At 53.5% G+C, this 19,422-nt stretch overlaps 3 protein-coding genes across 3 annotated transcripts; 1 reads left to right on the top strand and 2 right to left on the bottom strand.

The window, feature by feature from the left end:
• Positions 1-310: 310 nt before the first annotated feature.
• On the top strand, positions 311-8,583 carry LOC104258169 (kelch-like protein 31). Its single transcript, XM_059830793.1, has 3 exons — positions 311-381; positions 3,265-4,476; positions 5,899-8,583. The coding sequence occupies exons 2-3, from the start codon at positions 3,287-3,289 to the stop codon at positions 6,629-6,631; spliced, it is 1,923 nt and encodes a 640-aa protein (XP_059686776.1). The 5' UTR covers positions 311-381; positions 3,265-3,286; the 3' UTR covers positions 6,632-8,583.
• An 867-nt stretch (positions 8,584-9,450) lies between these two features.
• RPL11 (ribosomal protein L11) lies at positions 9,451-13,070 on the bottom strand. Its single transcript, XM_059830842.1, has 6 exons — positions 13,051-13,070; positions 12,508-12,658; positions 11,968-12,074; positions 11,423-11,554; positions 10,518-10,628; positions 9,451-9,526 (listed from the first exon to the last, which is right to left on the bottom strand). The coding sequence occupies exons 1-6, from the start codon at positions 13,054-13,056 to the stop codon at positions 9,497-9,499; spliced, it is 537 nt and encodes a 178-aa protein (XP_059686825.1). The 5' UTR covers positions 13,057-13,070; the 3' UTR covers positions 9,451-9,496.
• A 1,921-nt stretch (positions 13,071-14,991) lies between these two features.
• Positions 14,992-19,279, bottom strand: LOC104256927 (sodium-dependent phosphate transport protein 3-like). The gene is made up of 11 exons (XM_009811517.1): positions 19,183-19,279; positions 18,680-18,852; positions 18,204-18,437; positions 18,011-18,098; positions 17,516-17,602; positions 16,999-17,117; positions 16,623-16,784; positions 16,286-16,418; positions 16,053-16,200; positions 15,663-15,753; positions 14,992-15,123 (listed from the first exon to the last, which is right to left on the bottom strand). The coding sequence occupies exons 1-11, from the start codon at positions 19,277-19,279 to the stop codon at positions 14,992-14,994; spliced, it is 1,464 nt and encodes a 487-aa protein (XP_009809819.1).
• Positions 19,280-19,422: the final 143 nt, after the last annotated feature.

The raw sequence follows: 19,422 nt of genomic DNA, 5'->3' as shown, positions 1-19,422 counted from the left end.
CCTGGTGAACGCCTCTGGGGTGGAGCCAGGCCTTTGGCTGCCTCCTCATTGCCTCACCCTTGGCAGTGGCCAGGTAATCATGCCCAGCCCTTGGTTTACCGCCTTCTCCTGGTGCTGGCTGCGATGATGCCCTTGGCCGGAGCAGCGCTACCTGAATCCATCCCTTCCCATGTCTCTCGGGACTCGGCCGAGGGCGGCTGTCCTCACATCACCCCAAAAGCCTGCTGTAAATGTAGAAGTGATAAGAGCAGTCAGCTGGCTGGGAGGGCAGAGGAGGGAGGAGGACGTTGCATGGGGCAAGTTGAGGGTCTCTGTCTCTCAACCTGCAGAGCCCTGTGCTGGTCAGAGCTTCCCCTTGGACCATCCAGTCTTAACAGCAAGGTAAGGAGCAGACCCAGCCTATAGATGAGTCATGGAGAACCAGGGCTTGCCTAGCAGGATTTGCAGAGACCTTGCATGGGGCACGGGAACTGCTGAATAATGGCAATAATGGCATGGGGAAAAGACTTCGTTGTTTTCTAAAATGGGGCTGGAGGAATTATTGGCAGGAAAATAGTGCCCAGAACTGCAGTGTCCAGGTAGTTTTCCAGGCCAGCTCGGTGTTTGCTGTGACTCAGACCCTGTTTGAACCCAGGGCTGGGGACACCAGCAGGTAGAGAGGGACTCTGTCTGTTTGGTTAGATATTAAAGAAAAGAAGCCTGCCATAACTTTCTGAAGACACAGTATTGCCCAGCATAGGCCCTGCTTTACTGTTAGCTCAGTAATATGGTGCGGGGCTGAGACTAGCAGCACTGAAAGGATGTGATGACAGCTACTGTCTTTTAAGAGAAGTTTAAACAGCTAGAAATAAAGCCCTGTCTTCCCTCATTTCTGTCTGGGCCCTTTGAAATCTCTTCAAACCATTCTAGCTCTTCAGATTAATCCAGCATCCAGGATTAATCTGTAGGAAAAATATCCCTTTCAAGTCACGACAGGGATATTTCAATCAGAAGCAGCAATGATGTCCCATTTTAAATTAACTGCAGGTAGTAAAGGTCGCTCTGCCCTCCTGCAGCCAGACGCTGGAATAACATGAACACGTGCTTCAAATCAGAATCTGTCAAAGGTGCCCAAAGGGGACAGGCAGGATCCCACGGACATCAGTATGAGCCCAAAACTTCTCATGGTTCCATTGTACTTGTATGAAGTGTAATGCCATTAGAAGACCTCTGTTTTATCCCAGAACAACTTCCCCCTTTGACTCCTGAGTGGGGTGAACAGGGGATGGAGAAAGCCGGCTGCATTGCTGGGCTTTCCAGAAGGAGTTCAGAAGGCTTTCGGAGATCAGCTTGCCCAACTGTGATGCTGGGCTCCACACCAGGCCCACAGGAGCTACTGAGCACTGGTGTCACCTCTCTAAAATGGGGTCTGGAGCCCCTGAAAGGGGGGTGAGCAGTTTTATGGACAGAAACAGTGGCTAGCTGCAGGCACTGTGCTTGTTTCTGTAAAAAAAGGACAAAATCAAGGCAGTCTGGGGAGCAGAAGGGATTGGGCAGATCCTCAGCATAGCCCAGTGGGAGCTGACACCCAGGTCACTTATTTCACAAGGCCAAATGCTCCTGCCCCGGCAGACCGCAGACCTCGACCTGGTACCTGTCCTGCTGGGACCGGTCTCAGCATGTGGACAGCAGGATGGCCACCTCCCTCCAGGACAAGTCCTGCTTCTCTTTGGGTTTGTTCAGCAGCAAGGAGGTTCTTGCAGTGTCGTATCTCAGAGAGATGCAGGTTTGAGGGATCTGGAGAGAAAGCCTGGAAAAACATTTTCATTTCCTGGGAAATTCCAATATTTAACCTGTATTTTCACTTCAAATTCAGCTGAAAAGCTGAAACTGCAGATTTTCCTGGAGAACGGATAGGCTGAACTAAATGCATGTTTGGAAACATCAGTGTGTTGTTGCTCTGAAAGGGTAAATCCTAGCTCCTTTTCCCAATTCTGAGCTGGGTGTCAGAAACCAGTTCCTATCCAAACACACAGAGAGAGCGGTATTTGTGTCCCAGTTTCAGAAGGACTGACACCCGCTCCAGGATATGACACTGATAGAGGAGCTCTCGCTAATGTAAATTGGGGTAGCCCCGTGAAACAGCACAATACCAGGGATGACTCGAGTGCCTGGGACTTTTCTCCTGAATCCTCTTGGCCTCTGTGCAAAGCTAGGAGAGAGCAGGGTCTGTGGGCATCTGCATCGTCCCTGCTCCCTCTGCTCACCCCAGCCAGCCGATCTCGGCCAGGCCGGCACTGCTGCTCTCCCCCTCAGACTCAGCCCTGAATTCTCTTTCCTGGCAGAGACTTTTACTAAACTTTTCCCTTCTCTATATTTTTGCTGAAGTCTCATAATGCCGCCCTTCTTCTTTGCCTGGTGCTAAATACGAGCTGATTACTCAGTTCCAAGAAACCTGATCTTTATGGCCAAGTGTAATAAACAGTACCCAGACATGTGAGACAGCGCAGTAACAGCTATTTCTGGCCAGCAGATTTGTTCCCTCATATACTGGCTGCTCCAAACTCCCTCAGAGGAGCTGAGGTCACTGCCGAGTTTCAGACTGGAGTTTCAAGCTGGAATCTGGGAACATTCAAGAGCTGGATTTTTGTTGTTGTTGTTGATTTTTTTTCCTCTTCCACCTGCACTCTGAACTGGTCACCCCAAAGGGCAGCTGGCCCCACTGGTTACCCAGCAGTGCCTCACCACGCCCAAGGGGCTGAGGGGGGAATGAACACCCTTTTCTATGCAGTCCTGCAGCACTGGGCTTCATCTTACCTCACTGCTGTGTGGGAACCTCTGTCAGAGCTGCTGGGACTTGATTCACCCCATCTGACATTCGCTTGAGTCAGGCAAAACACACCCTGCGATCGCCTCCTCATTCTGCCTGAAGTCTGTGTCACCCCAGACAGCGCAGCTGAGCATGGCCCCACACCCCAGGAATCAGTGCATGCTCCCAGTTTCTCAAGGCAACCACCCAAAATCCCCAGTCCTTTTTTGATATGGCGAAGGCGCTCGTACTGGTTGAGAGTTGAGGATCCCCTCTCACAGTCATGGCCCTCGATGCCTTTAATGCAGCTCAAAGGGGGTACAGGCCTTGGGAGGCAGATTCCATCCTACCCTTGGCCTGACCCAAAGAGTATATGAGTCAGTGGGAGTTTTTCCTTTGCTTAACTGAGTATCTTAAAGAGCAGAAGGACACCTGTACCCCTGTTACAAGGCTCCTCACCTCTCCTTTCTCACCAGGTCCCATTCCAATCCTGCCAAGATGGCACCCAAAAAGAAAACCCCCAAGAAGCCCAAGGTGGATAAAGAGGATGCATCCATCACCCCAGTGATGGTGGAAGATGCTTTACTAGATGTTGAACACCTCAATCACTTGAATGGTTTGTACGACAGTGGCTCCAATGGCTTCCACTGCACGGCCACAGAGGTTGAAGCACCGGACCACGGAGCCAGCCTCCTGGAGGGGATGAACCAGATGCACCAGAAGCGGTTCCTCTGCGATCTCACCATTGCCACCAAAACGAAGTCCTTCGAGGTGCATAAACTCGTCCTGGCTTCCTGCAGCAAGTACTTCCACCATCTGCTGCAGAGAGACCCTCAGCTGCACCGGGTGGAGCTCCACGACGTGTCCCCACTGGGCCTGACCACTGTCATCACCTACGCCTACACAGGGAAGCTGAGCCTCTCGCTGTACACCATCGGCAGCACCATCGCCGCAGCCACCCAGCTGCAGGTGCCAGCACTGCTGAACATGTGCAGCAACTTCCTTGTTCGGGAGATGGCCGTGGAGAACTGCGTGTACATCGCCAACATCTCGGCCACCTATGGCCTCAACCAGGTGAAAGATGCCACCCGGAAATTCATCCGGGAAAACTTCCTGGAGTTCTCCAAGACCGACCAGTTCATGAAACTCCCCTTTGATCAGATCAATGAGCTGCTGATGGATGATGGCCTGCAGATACCCAGCGAGGTTGCAGCCTTCCAAATCGCTGTCAAGTGGCTGGAGTTTGACCCAAAACGGGTCCGACATGCTGCTGACCTCCTGAGCAACATTCGATTTGGCACAATCTCGGCTGCAGACTTGGTCAACCATGTGCAACCTGTGCCACGCATGATGCAAGACCCACAGTGCCACAAGCTCCTCGTGGATGCTATGAATTACCACCTGCTCCCCCACCAGCAAAACAGCCTTCAGTCGCGGAGAACCAGGATACGGGGAGGCCAGAGGGTGCTTGTCACAGTTGGGGGTCGTCCAGCTTTGACTGAGAAGGCTCTTAGCAGGGAGATCAGCTACAGGGATGCAGAGGGAAACTGGAACAAGCTGACAGAGATGCCAGCAAAAAGTTTTAACCAGTGCGTAGTGGTGATGGATGGATTCATCTATATTGCGGGTGGTGAAGACCAAAATGATGCCAGGAACCAGGCCAAGCATGCCGTCAGCAGCCTGAGCAGGTAAGACGGGCTCCAGCTGCCCACGCAGACCCCGGGGAGGGGTTCAGAGCTGTGCTGTGTCTGCCTGTGCCCTAGCATTCTCCATGGGGTGAGGGACGAGCGTGTCAGAAAGGTTTCTCTTTGCTATCAGTAACCAGGAGGTAGGTCTGGCCCCTGGGATAATGCTGCCAGGGAGGGACAAACGCAGCGAGGCCCCGCACAGGGTGCTGGACTGCAAGACACAAGACTTGGAAACCACTTCCAGGGATTTGGTCTGCGTGACCCCGGCCTGGGCTTCCCCTGGGGACTTTGGCGCCTGGGCTGTGCTGCCCATGTCTTCTGGCAGCCCACAGCACTGGTGGGGGATAAGAGCAAGGCAGGGCCTCTTCAAAGCTGTGAGGCTCCTGGAGGAATGGGAGCCCTCGTTATTTAGAAGTAACCCATTTTGTTACTCTGGGGAGCTCCCCTTTCTGCCTGCTGGCTGTTCCTCCAGCCAGTGCCAGCCTCGACCCAGTCTCTGGTTTGTCTGGATTCATTTTAAGGTAGATTTACTGTCTGTAGGATTCCTGTTGCCCTTCAGGCTTTCTTCTCTCCACCTCCCTTTCTCTCTTCATCATTTAAATGACAAGGTTTGTTTCCTAAATCCCCATAAACCTGTCACTGGATTGCCAAGGGATTACTATTCAAAGAAAGGAGGAGTAACCATGGCAACCGGACATGGAGTATTTTGTTTGCAACCTAAACCTGAACTTCCCAGTGGCTCTGCCCACGGCTTGGCTCAGCCACCTGAGGCTCCACATGCAACGTTGTTGGCACTGCTGGCCCTTTGCGGCCCCAGCTCACCACCAGTTAGGGGCCATCATTGGGCTCTTTCTCTTGCACCGAGTGAGGTTTCAGTGACCCACTGGCAGGTCTCCCTTCTATTTCTGGACGGTAGTTTAGCCACCTTTCCCAGCCTGGCCTTAGTCCCTGTGGCATTGCTCTGGGGACACAGCAGTTCCAGTTCCCTCTGCCATCTCGTGGGCACACAAGGAGCCGGCTTCTTATCATATGCCTGGCTTTGGCCTGGCAGGGTGGGCAGGGAAGACCTGCTCCTAGGTCCTCTTCTACCTGCCCAGACCCAACAGAGGGGACAGTGACAGTGCTTGGGGACACATCAGACTTGGTAGCACCCACCATTTCCAAGCCAGGCTGGAGCTTGGTAACATCCCAAGGGTTAGGGTGGCAACAACCCCAGCAGTCGCAGATAGGATCCAGTCTTGCGCAGTGCCATCATCAACATCTCCACTGTCTGTCCAGATGCTTTTTTACTGCTGGAGAAGACAGAGAGGCTCTTCCAGAGCATGACTTGTCTCCTCCGAAGGCAGATGTCTGGCAGGTCCCACTTCTCCCTGCAGCTCTGATGCTAGTCCTGGACTGACAGGTCTGCCCTTCATCCCCCAGGTATGACCCGCGCTTCAACACCTGGCTGCACCTGGCCAGCATGCAGCACAGGAGGACACACTTCAGCCTGAGCGCCTGCAACGGGCTCCTCTACGCTGTCGGAGGGCGCAATGCCGAGGGCGCATTGGCATCTGTCGAGTGCTACATCCCCACCGCCAACAGCTGGCAGAGCAAGGCAAGCCTAGAGACGCCCCGCTGCTGCCACGCTACTACCATCATTGACGGCAAGCTCCTGGTCACCGGCGGCTACATCAGCCATGCCTATTCCCGCACCGTGTGCTGCTACGAGCCCAGCACTGACACCTGGAGGGAGCAGGCAAGGCTCAGCATCCCCCGGGGCTGGCACTGCGCGGCCACCGTGGCTGACCGAGCATATGTGCTGGGTGGGAGCCAGCTGGGTCCCCAGGGTGAGCGGGTGGACGTGATACCGGTGGAGTGCTACAGCCTACTCACAGGGCAGTGGAGTCACGTGGCGCCCCTGCCCACGGGGGTCAGCACAGCCGGGGTGGCTCTGCTGGAGGGGCGCTTGTGCCTGGTGGGTGGCTGGAACGAGAGCGGGAAGAGGTATCAGAAATGTGTGCAGTGCTACAACCCTGACCTCAATGAGTGGGCCGAGGATGAGGACCTCCCTGAGGCCACTGTGGGTGTCTCGTGCTGCACCATCACCCTCCCGCGCCCCCTGAGCGCCGGGTCCCGGGCCAGCTCTGTGGCCTCGGCAGCAGCCAGCACGTAAAGAGCCCTGGGTGCCACATGGCTTACGCCAGCAGCTAGGGAAGGAGGCAGAGCTGAGGAGTGTGGGGTAGCTGGATGGGGAGGCACACTGATGTTTGGAGTCACTGCAAAGTCTCAGAGACTCTTGCTCCCTCATGGTTAAGTTCTGGACTCTAGGAAAGTGTCTTCTGAGCTGCCTGCATCTCCATCCTGCAGCTTAAGCAGGGATTGCTCAAGTGGGGCAGACACAGAAGCAAGCAGGACAGAAGAGCTTTTCTCCTCAGCCTGCAGCACTGTATCGCAGCATGGATTGGAAAAAAATGGGGAAAAAAGAAGAAAACCAACTAGAATAACACAGGAGAAATTCTACTGTAGGAATAGTATCGTGAGACATTTTCAAAACAACAGTAGTACTGGTATTAGGTACAAGAAAGTGACAGGTCTAGAACAGACCCTGTTGCTCACGTAGCTTTTGTTCAAGGGAAAGACATTAATATTTACTCATTGAAGCTAGATACCTTCAGACCAGGAATAAAATGAATCTTGATAGCAAGGAAGAGAACTATTGGAGCAACTCACCAAGATCTCTTCTTCTTGCAAGTACTGTGCCCTAGCTCAAACAGAGGGAATTGGGGAAGTGCCTGAGGATGCTATGAGACTCCAGGAGATTTGAGAGGCAAATGGTGCCTTGAAAATAAGTATCACATCTAAACCAGGAGCTCTGGCAGATATATTCCTAGCCAGGTCCTGTTACTCATACCATCCGGCTGACAGCTTGGTTTTGAACTCAATCAGCGCTTCCCCATTTCTGTGAAAGCAGCGTCTGACCTGTAAAAGGAAAAGTGATTAGGAAACTTGAGTGTCCAGGGGCAAGCACTTGCTCAGTGCCTGAGGTCCCTCCCTGTCACTGTGTCTGAGTGAGACAGTTACCAGTCTTTATTAGAACCCTGGCTGCCCTTTCAGAGGGCAGGGACTGCAGACCCCCCCTTACAGCGCTGCAGGGCAGGCTCGGGCTCTTTGGCTGAGTACGTCAGGACGAAGCACACTGTCAGGACGAAGCACACTACAGCACTCCAAACCCTACTCCGGTGGGTCTGAGATACAGCCCCGGAGCCGTGATAACCTGTGACGAGCAGGAGGCAAGAATACTGGTTATTTCCTGGTCTCAAACCCATGGTCATTACAAGACATCACACAACAGTCACACGCTGAGTCCAGCATCTTCTGATAACAGGTCCTGTTACTGGAGCACATTTACATGTGATCCTAGACTGGCTCATCACCTCCGTCTCAGGCCAAGGCAGCTACACAGTGCTAAGCGTCCAAGCAAATGCTCTTGGTTTTGTGCTGGTCTTTTTTGCACAACACACTGAAATTGCATCCAGGAAACCCCTGAGCCCCTCGAGAGAACCCCAACGTGCCATGAAGATGCCAAGACAAGAGCTTCAGCAAAGCAGGCTGGTTTGCACTTCCTTTCACAACTCGCCAAAACTGAGCAGCTTGCAGAAGTTGCAGTTCACATAAAGGCATTGATCTTTCTCTGAGAATTCAGTCTCATTTAAGAGCTCACATCAAGCATAAAGCTGTAGCAAGGCAGAACATCATTTCTGTTCAAATTCTACTTTCCTCTCTGTATCTTAGCATGCACAGCACACACTGCACACACTATGTATTTTGGAGTGGGCTCCATCCTGAACAGTGCTGGCAACCTCCCCTGATTTACAGCTCCAAACAGGCTTGATAAGGGAATGGTCTAGTCTTTCAGACAACACTATGCCATCACTGATGGTGGAGTGTGTGCAGACTCATATAGAAGCGAGTTTGTTCCTTGATTTTATTACAACTTTTTACTGTAAGATGCAGGAGAGAACCAAACACTAGCAGCAGAGGTAAAAGTGTTGCTGAACACTGTGTGAGCTTTATTGTCCTGCAGGGAATTTTCTCATTGAACAATAAAGGCCATTCCTTTGCAGGAGAAAACTGTCTGCCTGTGTAATTACAGTAACTTGAGTTCACGCTCCTGAAACATTTTAACAAACCAGTCAAGATTCATCCTCTACATTCCAAACACAGCCAGAAATTGCTTCGGGATTCCTACAGCACAGGGAGAGCACCACGATCTGTGGGGTAGGAACAACTCTACCAGCTGCAGGTACTCGAGGTCACTCACACTACCCACAGAAGCAGTGTGGATTGGGGGTTTCTGCTGGCTGATCTCAGTCCCCTTTTGTGGCACCAGGCCTGAATCCTGGCTCAGGAGCCTCACCAGTCCCCTGGCACTGCCAGCACCACAGGCCTTGCCCATCCCCTCAGCCCCTTCCAACCAAGTCCTGTCATGCTTGCCTAAAGAACCCTGAGCCACATTTTGGCTTTATGACTCTGCTTTATTAAGAGGATGTGCACCATTTCCTTTGGCTTCCTGTTGAACTTGCACTCCCAATAGTTCTTAGAGCAACCGAGTTTCTTCTGCTAATTCAGAATCCCTCATTCATTAAAGAGCAGGCTGTCCTTAAGACTGCAGGTTGGTCTGTGGAGGATCAGAAACAGCACACTGACTTACTTTGTTCCCCTCAGGAATTTAACCCTCCAGAAATTCCGCTCTACAACTCCAGTGGTCAAAAAGCAGACTCTAGTAAAAGTTCTACACGTTTGTGCAGTTGGACAGTACAGAAGTGGAGACTGCATCCATGTAAATCCAACACCTGCTCCTCAAGAACACCATGCTCTCTTCAAGCGCACAGCATCAGTCCATGTCCTTCTGCTGCCTTTTCAGTGTAAGTGACCCTTGCTCCCAGCAGCTTCCCAGGTCAGGAGGAGCCCCCACAAAATTCACAACAGAAGTTAGGGGTTAGAAAATTTTATTTGCTTTTTTGGTAACAGGAACTGCTCATTTACCAGGAAGGATGATGCCATCATACTGTGAGGGGAAAAAAAAAAAAAGAGAGAAAGAACCAAGTGAGAAAGCATTATCAGGTAAAGGTGCAGTACCACTGTGGTGAAAAGTGAGCCATCACGTTCATTCCAAGCCAGCCAGATAACACTGACATGAAACACCAGTTCTCCTGCGTGAGCAGCTAACTGTCTTTCTACTTTGCTGCTGTGCTGTTAACTTCCAAGCAGGGCTTTGTTCAGATAAGCATTAAACTCCACTCATCAGCCCAGCTAAACAAGAAGCCCCACCCTTCACAGGTTGATCTGACCAGAACTGCACTCATCCCTTTTACAGTCCCAGGATTTGGCCCCTGAAGGTAACTATGCCACAGTGAGCAGAACTGGGCATACGGGGGGGAAGAGCCATTCAGCAGGAGCAGGCTGGAGCCTGCCCTGCGCAGGGTATGTCCAGTGTAGATCTAGGCAGAGTAGCTCGTAAAGAGCCTCCAGACAGACTGCCCACCCTTTCCACCTCTGAAAAAAATATCAGTAGTCCCCATCTCTGAGCATTTCCAATCAAGCTTTTGGCATCTCCCATTCATTACCCAGTCTGTGCCAGAGAGCGCTATGGACAGATAAACCCAAGAAATTGTTTTATTTTGATCACTCCATTCTCCAAGTCTGCCAGCTGAGCTAGGAGCTGTGTCAAATAAACAAATCCTAACCCTGCCTTCTCACTTGTGATCCACGTACACACACCACCTCCAAAAACCGTGGGAGACAGATTTACACAAGAGCTGATACTTCCAGCTATCCTGCAAGAGCTGCTTTCAGTTCAGCACACACAAAAAAAAGGGGCATGAACAGCACTTGTGCTCAAATGCAGCTTCTACTGCCCCAGAGCAGTAAAAAAAAAAAACAATTATTTAAGCCGTGATCAAGATCTCCTGCCCAGTGACTTGTTCCAGCCCTTCCGCAGTGAAGTGCTGATACTTGCTAAGAAACTCTTGGGATACAAAAACAAATATGGACTCTACCTTTTGCTGAAACCAGCGCATGGCTTCTTCCTTTCCAATTCTGTGTTTGGCTCCAATGTTGCCAGTCCTGCGTTTCTTGTCAGCAATGCTGAAACCAGGCCTGCCCAGCACCTGCCAGGAGAGGAGACCCACAGCACTATTTCATTCTGGCACTTACTTATTTTCTTAAACTTAACAGTGTTCTAAGAGGGAAGGCTAGAATTTACACATCAGTAACTTCTCGTTGTCCAAGTCACATTGAAGACTAAGAGCATTATTCTCTACAGCCTCAATGTAAACTGAAAACTCAGTAACTTTGAGCAGCCCGGTAAACCAACAGGGACAGCTCCTAGGTTGGACAACTTGCACATACACTGACTCGGAGAAACCAAAGTAAGTGTGGAAGACACACTGTTCCATACTAAGAGGCCTCAGCTCTCAAGGAAAGATACACTGAACAGCACTGCTAACATGTATAGAACACCTTCCCTCTACTTCAGAGATTTAAAGTGAGCCACAGCAGAATGGAACAACTCAAACACGCCAGCGCCACCGCTGCTACATGACCCATCCCCAGCCCTCTAAACGCAGGGAGAATCTTCCAGCAACGCAGCCCATCTTTCAGTCTGCATTCCTGAAGCCCCTGCTGCTCCTTCCTTCCACAAACCTCGCACAGCTGTTTCAGTGTTATCCCAGGAACACCGGTAAGAGCAACAGTATTTGTTTCTGAAGGGGCTTTGAGAGACATGTCATAAATCAGGGATTTTACGGCAGCCCTGGGAATCTCAGTTTAGACTTGGATTTTGTTGCCATTTTTCTATCTTCCAGCACTTGGCAGCAAATCCCTGTGAGCCAGTTATTATTCTAGGTTCCTTCCAGAGCTTTCACCCAAGCCCAGTAGCTGCAGGGAAACGGGCAATACGCACCACGTAAAAGTCCAAGCCGTAGATACCAATACTGGGATCGTATTTAATCCCCAGATCAATGTGCTCCTGGATTCCAAAGCCAAAGTTCCCAGTGTCTGAGAAGTTGTTTTTTCTCAACTCATATTCTCGCACCTGAAACATTTATTGTCAGTCATTATTTCATTATTGACTGCAAACACAGTAATAAGTCCTCTGTGTTCCAACGACTACCAGACCCACAACTCTCTTACATGCTACTAAGTCTTCAGCCCCAAGATTTTGCTCCCACAGACTGTTTATAAATCACAGCAGCAAAGACAGAACCTCAAGAGAAAGCAGCAGCTGCACCCACTAGCTCTTAAACAAGGATGAAACAGCAACCAGATAGAGAAACAGGGCAAACACAGCAGCCTGTGTATCAGACAAAGCTGCTACCCCAACCCTTAACATCCACAACTGACCTGTAACTAGATCAGGTGCAACATTTCAAAGCACACACCTTTTCAGTTGGTACAGATTGTTTTGTTCTTTCACAAATCAAACATACAGACCAGCCAAATTCTCACCTTCAACCCCTTCTCCAGAATCTCTTCTGCTTTGGCCCCGCGAACCGTGCAATGAACAGCAATCTTCTCATTCCTCCTGATGCCAAAGGATCTTACAGTGTATCGTGCTGTAGACAGCAATAATTACACTTAGAGGCTGTTCAAAGAATTCCCACTCGAGGGATTCACAGCTTGCTTAAAAAGACCAAAGAAATCACTTTAAAGAAAAGAAAGAAGAACCAAGGCAACCACACGTTCCCTCTTTAGGGATGAGGGCAGAGCGCCAGTCCAAGTCTGGAGGCAGAACTGAACTGAGAGAAATGACCACCAGCACCTGAATATTTAAGGCCCACAATTCTCACAACAAGGCCTACAGTAGAGCAGGCCTCCTCACAACGGCTCTGCCAAGGAGCCTCTTCCCTGTGAGCCACACTGCCAGTTCACCCTCTGCACGCTCAGGAGAGGAAGGAAAACAACCGCTGTTGAAGCCAGGAAACAAACTGCTCGTTTGCAGCCCCCAGCACACGCAGCCCCCCCCGGCAGGAAAACCCCACTCCTCACCTTTGGAGAAGACGGGGGTCTGGCCCGTCAGCTGCTCCAGCACTTTGGCCGCTCGGGTGAGCCTGTCCCCGCTCTCCCCCACGCAGATGTTGAGGCAGAGCTTGCGGATGCGCAGCTCTCGCATGGGGTTCTCCTTTTCACCTTGGTCTTGCTGCGGAGACACGACACGGGGGCGCTGATGGAGGGCGCCCGGGAAACAGCCCACCGCTCGCCCCGGCAGCCGGAGAAGCCTCCGTCAGGCCGCTGCCGCAGCCTGACACCGAGCCCTGCCCCACCCTGGGGGCGAACCCCAGCGCCGCGGACCCCCCCTCAAGCACCGCCACGGCGGCCCAGCCACCGGCCAGGCCGCGGCCCGCCATGGCAGCTGCTTCCCCGGGGCAGCCCACCGGCTTCTCCCTGCCCATACCGGCCGCCCAGCTCTCCCTCCCGATCTCCCCCGCTCCCACCCGCATGAGCCGTGGCTCGGCCGACCCCCGCCGAGGGCGGATGGCGACGGATAGAGACGGCAGAGCCTGACCGCGGCCCGCGGGCACCGGCACTCACCGCCATGATGGGGGCGGGGAAGAGATCAGCCGGGCGCCGCCGCGGGGTCTTATGGGACGGGCGCAGGAGGGTGCGGCGCGAGCGGCAGCGCCCCCTGGCGGCCGGAGGGCGGCGCTGCGCCGCGGCCGGTTGCCGGGGCAACCGCGGGCGGGCGTGGGCTCCGGGGATCCCAATGCGGCCATTTTGTCCCACGGGCCCGCGGGGACCGGGGAGCGGAGAGGCCGCCGGCCCTGCCCGCCCTCCCCCCGTGCCCCGCAGCCAGGCTGGGACCAGGGTCCGGCCTGCACCACCGTGTGCTGCTGCCTCGGGGGCTCGCTCCAGAGAGCGCTGGGGCAGATGGTGGCGGAGGGGGCCGGGGTCCTGCCGGGGGCCCTGCTCTGGCGCTGAGGCCGGGAGGGATGAGCCGCAGCAGTTTTGCTGCGAGGTGCCGCACCAGAAGGTGTTGGAGCTTCTCCACTCCCAAGCAGCATCGAGTGTAGCTTACCCAAGCCTGGCTCCCGGAGCTTCTCCCGCCCCCACACCCCTGCGTTCCTTGAACCAGACCTGGGAACATGTTTCAATTTCACTTCACTCTTTCAGTGAAGCGTTTGTGGTTTTCAGATCTCCGCCTGGGATCTGGATCCTCTTTTCGCACCATTTTGACTTAGTCTGGAGCAAGGGAGGAATCACAGAATCACTACGGTTGGAAAAGACCCGTAAGACCATCAAGTCCAACCATCACCCCAACCCCACCATGCCCATTAAACCATGTCCCGCAGTGCCACGTCCACACGTTCCTTGAACACCTCCAGTGATGGTGACTCCACCACTTCCCTGGGCAGCCTCTTCCAGTGCTTCACCACTCTCTCAGGAAAGACATTTTTCCTAATATCCAGCCTGAACCTCCCCTGGCACAACTTGAGGCCATTTCCTCTTGTCCTATCACTTGTCACTTGGGAGAAGAGACCAACACCCACCTCACCACAACCCCCTTTCAGGCAGTTGTAGAGAGCAATGAGGTCTCCCCTCAGCCTCCTCTTCTCCAGACTGAACAACCCCAGCTCCCTCAGCCGCTCCTCATCAGACTTGTGCTCCAGACCCCTCACCAGCTCCATCGCCCTTCTCTGGACACGCTCCAGCATGTCAATGTAGGAGTCGCAGCCCCCTCCCTCGCTGCGGTCAGCTGGGAGCAGAGTGTAACACAGCTTCTCTGGGAAGTGGGCAAGCCAAATTCTCACCCCTTTTTGGATGCAAACATCTCTTTCAGTGGTCACGTCCTGAGCTGAATGCTCGCACTGAGGCTCTCACTCAGCAAGGATGACACCAGCTCAAGGCTTTCCCGGCTTATCCCCACCCCTGCCTCCCAGGGGCCGTGCTCAGGGCTGCCAGGTTGAACTCTGTAACACCCTCACTTATTTTTTGCCCCAGTTGCTTCTAAAAGGGGTCGAAGGATAAATGAATAATCAGCTTGTCTCATTAGGAAGAGAAAAAAAGTGTTAAGAGTCTCTGTGCAGAGGGCATGAAAAGCCACTAGTTAAAAAGAACGTTACTACTTCATTATTCATCTAAGAAGAGCTTTGCTTCTTACAGAGCTCTCCATGGATCCCATTTAGGATCTGTCCACACTGCAGAGTTCCATCCCGTGGGCAAAGGCTGAGGGCAGGGTTAAATGCACAGCCGGCAACATGGGTCAAAGGGCTGGTGCCTCCCCAGGGGAGTAGGGTGGGATCAGAAGGTGGGCAGAGCTGGGTGAAGGTGCTGGACACTTCAAGAGTCAGAATGCAGGCAGGGCGGCGTAGCTCATGCCATCACCTGAGGATGCTGCAAGGGCCCCGGGAGCAGGCAGGAGCACACGACTGAGCTTTGCTGTGCCGGCGAGAGCAGGGTAGTGGAGGGGGCTCCTGCCTGACCCGTGCCCATTTGCAGCCCATTCCCTTGTGTACCTTCCCATGCTCGTGGCTCTCATTGCACAGCAGTGTCCTCCCTAGCCCAGCCTTGGATGGTCGCGCTGCCAAAGGCTATGTAGAAGATCAGGCCAAACAGGTTGAGGGCTGCAGATATGAAGAAGGCATTCCTCCAGCCAGTCTGGAGATCCTGGGGGGGGGCAAGAACAGGTCACGATGGTATCACCCTTCCCTTTATCTCCATGTAGTGATCACCCAACTACTGCCACCCAGTTCACTGGCATTAAACTCATCTTCCCCCTCTGCTTGCTACTAGTACCAACAACAGAAGAGCTTTGCTCTACTCAAGACATATACCAGACCCCCTCTTGTTGGAGATGTATTTCCTGCCTTGGCATTTTTGGAAACACTGTGTGCTGTGCTGAATTCAGGAAGCTTTCCTGCCTGGCACAGAGCTTCCCCCTCACTCCACTCCCTCGACCCTCTCCTCATCTCTAAGTACATCCAGATGGGGCCCATGTGGAAGCTCTTCCAGCTTTCTGAGTCATCCCCATGTCCTCAAAATGGTCCAGAGCTCTGGTTTGCCGGGTGCTACATCACATGTGTTCATTGGGAGAGGGGGTTGGTTTGGAGTAATTTTTGATTCAGTGCAAAGAAAGGAATCCATTTATGAGAGCAGACCTGTGTTTTCTTCCAGGGATTTGCTTGTGGTTTGTGGCCCCAAATTACCTGGCTGACGAGAAGTCCAACTGTGGTAGGAGCAATAATTCCTGCGAATATGCCAAAGGTATTTGTGATTCCCAGCAGGAACCCTGCATATCTGGGGAGAGGGAGCAAAGATTTCCTGAGTGAGGCAGAGAGGAAACTGTCACAAGAAGGAAGAGGAGTAGGTGCTGCCAGTCCCCTCATCTGCATGAACACTGTCTGTCATGCTGAGCAACACTAGGATCTTCCCTGCAAGGCTGGGGGGGATTTTAAGCCTTTATTTCACTCCTTAGCTTACAATGTCACCAGCTACAGAAGATAAGGGGAGGGAGAGTAGGAGATGCAGAAGCCTTGGGGGATTGGGAACAAGAAGGACGCAGAGCCAGGAAGGGCACAGAGGTCAGACCCACTTACCTGGGCGCTATATCGATGTGGTTAATATTGATGCCTGCCCCTGTCATGCTGATTATTGTCAAGGCCAGCGTTAGAAGGACCACAACAACTGTGGAACTGCAGCCAATGTAAGGCACAGCCACCAGGAAGACGGCTGGAAGCAGCATCCCTTGGGAGGAAAAGGGGATGTGTTTTAAAACAGGCCACACAAGTGCGTTGGAAAGGCCGGATGGCAGATGAAAGTTTGTCCTTACCGAGTGCTGAGAAGAGCTTCCTGACAGCTGCTGTGCCAAGCACTCGCCTGGCCAGGAGGAAATCAGCCAGCAGCCCAGCCAGGATGTGCCCCAGCCCATTCCCAACGTAAGGCAGGGAGGAGAGGACCCCATTCTGCAAAGCAGAGAACAAGGCATTGTTTTGTCCATGGCACAAAGCAATGGAGCCAAGAGCTCCAAGACTGCAGCTCCCTTGGTCCCAGAGCCACCGGTTTTCAGGAAGAGATGTCCCTGAGGAACCTCCACGTTCCCAGCATACAGAGGGACCAAGTCCCGTCGCTGTTGCAGGGACCATCCTCAGCTGCAGGGCAGCACTTACCTCTCTGAGGTCAAAGTGGAGGACGTTGCTCATGAATGTGGGCATGGAGGTCAGCAGCATGTAGAACAGCCAGTCTGTGCAGAAGCAGGCAATGGTGATTGCCCAAAGAGGCAGTGATTTAGCCATGGCCACAAGTGGGAGGGAGCGGCCATGAGAGCTGCCCTGGAAGGAATAAAACATCAGCCAGTGCCTCTTTTCCTGTCTCACATCCCGTGGGCAGGCTGTCCAGGCTTTCCTTGGCCTCTCCACCTGCTGCTGAGAAGACTGGGACTAGCCCTGGCCACTGCATAAGGAACCCAGCTGAACTGCCCCAGAGCAGTCCCTTTGCTACAGTGTCTGCAGCATAATCAGTTGTGGTTAAAAGGTTTGTGTGTACCTGGTGAGCCAGCGATGACATGAGGTACTCCTGCTCCCCAGCACTAATCCATGGGTGATGTGCAGGGTCCTCGTACACGAGGAGGAACCAGCAGAAGCACCAGGCACAGCCAATGCCACCTGCGAGGAGCGGGGCTCTCAGTGCCAGCTCCTCTTACGGTGAGCTGCAGCAGAGCTGAGAGCCAGTGGGATGGAGGCTGGTGCTAGCGAAACAGCAACTGCAGGAAAAGGGAAAGGGACAAACTCCCCTGAACCCATTGCTCATAGTGGAAGGGGCCGAGTTAATGGCACAAAGGGTTCAGCAAAGGCACGTTCCCTAGCAGTACCCCAGCAAAATGGCTTCATCCTGGCCTGGCAGGTGAGAGGGGAGACCAGAGCTCTCTGTGGGACCAGTAAGGATGGAGCTGGTCCCACAGGGATCTGATGGGGAACCTTTGGGAGCTCTGCCAGCAAACGCTCTGCCAGCAAACGCTCTGCAGCGGGGTTGGAGTAGAGGGACATGATGGGCCATTACTCACCAAAGATGTAGAAGACAAAAGGCCACCCCAGACTCTGGCAGATGATCCCAGCCACGAGAAGAGCAAAGAAAGTCCCAAAAGTGCATCCTAGGGATCAGAAACCAGAACAGTCATTTTAATGGGACTTTGATACCCAAGTACCTTTGTGCGACCAGCAGCGAGTGGGACAGACCTACAGCCTCCACCCTGATTTCTGATGGGAAAATGTGATGGCACAAATGAAGTGCCTGTGCAAACAAGCACCCTTGTACCCAGGTTTGGTCCCTTCAGTTTCCAGGTTCCCTCTCCTGTCCCAAGCTGACCTGAGCCAAGGAGACAGAGAAGACACAGGATGGGAAGAGGAGAGGCAGAAAGGCTGAATGCTGCTAACGTTTCTTTGCCAAAGACCCACAGCCTTGGACTTGAAGCTGCTACAAGGACTGACTTGGAAAGAAGGGGGTGAGGGGAGGATCTGCAGTTACTAATCGGTGGTAGGGAAAAGTCCTTGTGTCTTACCAGCATCAGCGACGTTCATGAGCCTGCTGCGTTCCAGCGGCGGGGCCCATTTTGCCCAGAGCGTGTACTGAGCTGGAAATATCACCCCCTGCAAAGAATTATAGGGAGCATGGAGGGAAGGGACAGTGGGAGTGCAGCCAGGGGTAACTGGAGTGGGTTCTGTGGCCCGGCAGCGCCCGGAGCCATGACTGACCTCAGCCAAGCCCAGCAGCGCCTGCAGCCCGATGAGGAAGCTCACGCCAAGCTCTGCTGCTTGGGGCACGAGGAGGGTGAGCACAGAGGAGAGCAGGAGCCCGCTGCCCAGAACGGGTTTCCCCCCGAACAGCCCCGAGCAGTACCCGCCCAGCGCCTGGGTGAGGCCGTAGCCATAGAAGAAGGAGCTGAGGACGATTCCCTGAGTCTCGGCGCTCCAGTTGTACACAGGGGCCTGGAGGAGACAGAACATGTCTGTCAGACAGAGATCTCTGTTTTCAGGCGCAGACTCCTCCAGAAGGGGAGAAGCAACCAGGAAACGCATCCCGGAGCACAACAAACTGAGCTCTCTGCTCCTTCACCCCCCTTGGCCTCAAGGCTTTTCTCTGCTGCTTCCAAGTCTGTCCTCATGCAAAAGCAAGAGTGGACTGAGTCCGGGAAGCATCTTTCAGTTATCTGCATTTGCTTTCCACTTACATGCTGAGCAAATCCTGGGTAGGAGCTGTGGGGAGCGCTGCCGGACCAGCCATGGGGATGGCTGCTGTTAGTCATGGCGACGATGGCGATGCTGAGGCTGACCCGGAGTGCATATGCCACGAAGAGAGAGACATGCAGGACCAGGGCCAGGCCACAGCGAGCGGAGCAGAGCCCTGTGGAGGGAGAGCGCCCACGAACCAGGGCTGGTCAGAGAGGCCTCAGCTTAACTCTTAGCCCCTCCTACAGATCCATGTCACCAGGCAATCACCTTACTGCAGCAACAAATGGCTCTTTCCAGGTACCCTCCAGACATCTACCACTGAGCCCCTGCCGTCCTCCTTGGCAGGGATGGCAGTTTGTATCTCCAGAAGGAGAACGGAGGGGCGGGAAGGCACGAACCCTTGCGCAAGGATGGAGGGGACATGTCAAAGCCTGAGGTCGCTGGCTCCCAGGCCCTGCTGAGGCAGCACTTCAGCCCGCTCCTCCCCAGGGCATGGATTTACCTGTGCGGAAGGAGCGCTGCTGAGCAAGCAGAGGGGCTTCATCCTGCTCTGCCTCCGGCCCGTCTCCTGCCTGGGTGTTGTCCACGTGGCACTGCATCCTCTCCTGCCTGCAACGCTGCTGCCTGCTTCTCCTCAAGATAACATCCAGCCCTGTTGGGAAGCAAATCTCAAACCTCAACAAACACGGGAGCAGCCGGGCAGTGACCCGTGGCATCTCCTCCCATCGCCGTTACCGGCACG

This window comes from Gavia stellata, chromosome 29 (assembly GCF_030936135.1).
Source record: "Gavia stellata isolate bGavSte3 chromosome 29, bGavSte3.hap2, whole genome shotgun sequence".
Taxonomy (NCBI): Eukaryota; Metazoa; Chordata; class Aves; order Gaviiformes; family Gaviidae; genus Gavia; species Gavia stellata.
The sequence above is the reverse complement of the archived record's forward strand: the minus strand, read 5'-3'. Positions and strand labels throughout refer to the sequence as shown.

Coding starts and splice junctions, on each gene's coding strand:
- LOC104258169 (XM_059830793.1), top strand. CDS start 3,287: ATGGCACCCAAAAAGAAAACCCCCAAGAAGCCCAAGGTGGATAAAGAG. Junction 4,477..5,898: donor GCCGTCAGCAGCCTGAGCAG/GTAAGACGGGCT, acceptor TTCATCCCCCAG/GTATGACCCGCGCTTCAACA.
- RPL11 (XM_059830842.1), bottom strand. Junction 12,075..12,507: donor GACCCCCGTCTTCTCCAAAG/GTGAGGAGTGGG, acceptor TGCTGTCTACAG/CACGATACACTGTAAGATCC. Junction 11,555..11,967: donor TTCTGGAGAAGGGGTTGAAG/GTGAGAATTTGG, acceptor TAAATGTTTCAG/GTGCGAGAATATGAGTTGAG.
- LOC104256927 (XM_009811517.1), bottom strand. CDS start 19,279: ATGCAGTGCCACGTGGACAACACCCAGGCAGGAGACGGGCCGGAGGCA. Junction 18,438..18,679: donor ACCCAGGATTTGCTCAGCAT/GTAAGTGGAAAG, acceptor TGTCTCCTCCAG/GCCCCTGTGTACAACTGGAG. Junction 15,124..15,662: donor TTGGACTTCTCGTCAGCCAG/GTAATTTGGGGC, acceptor GCCCCCCCCCAG/GATCTCCAGACTGGCTGGAG.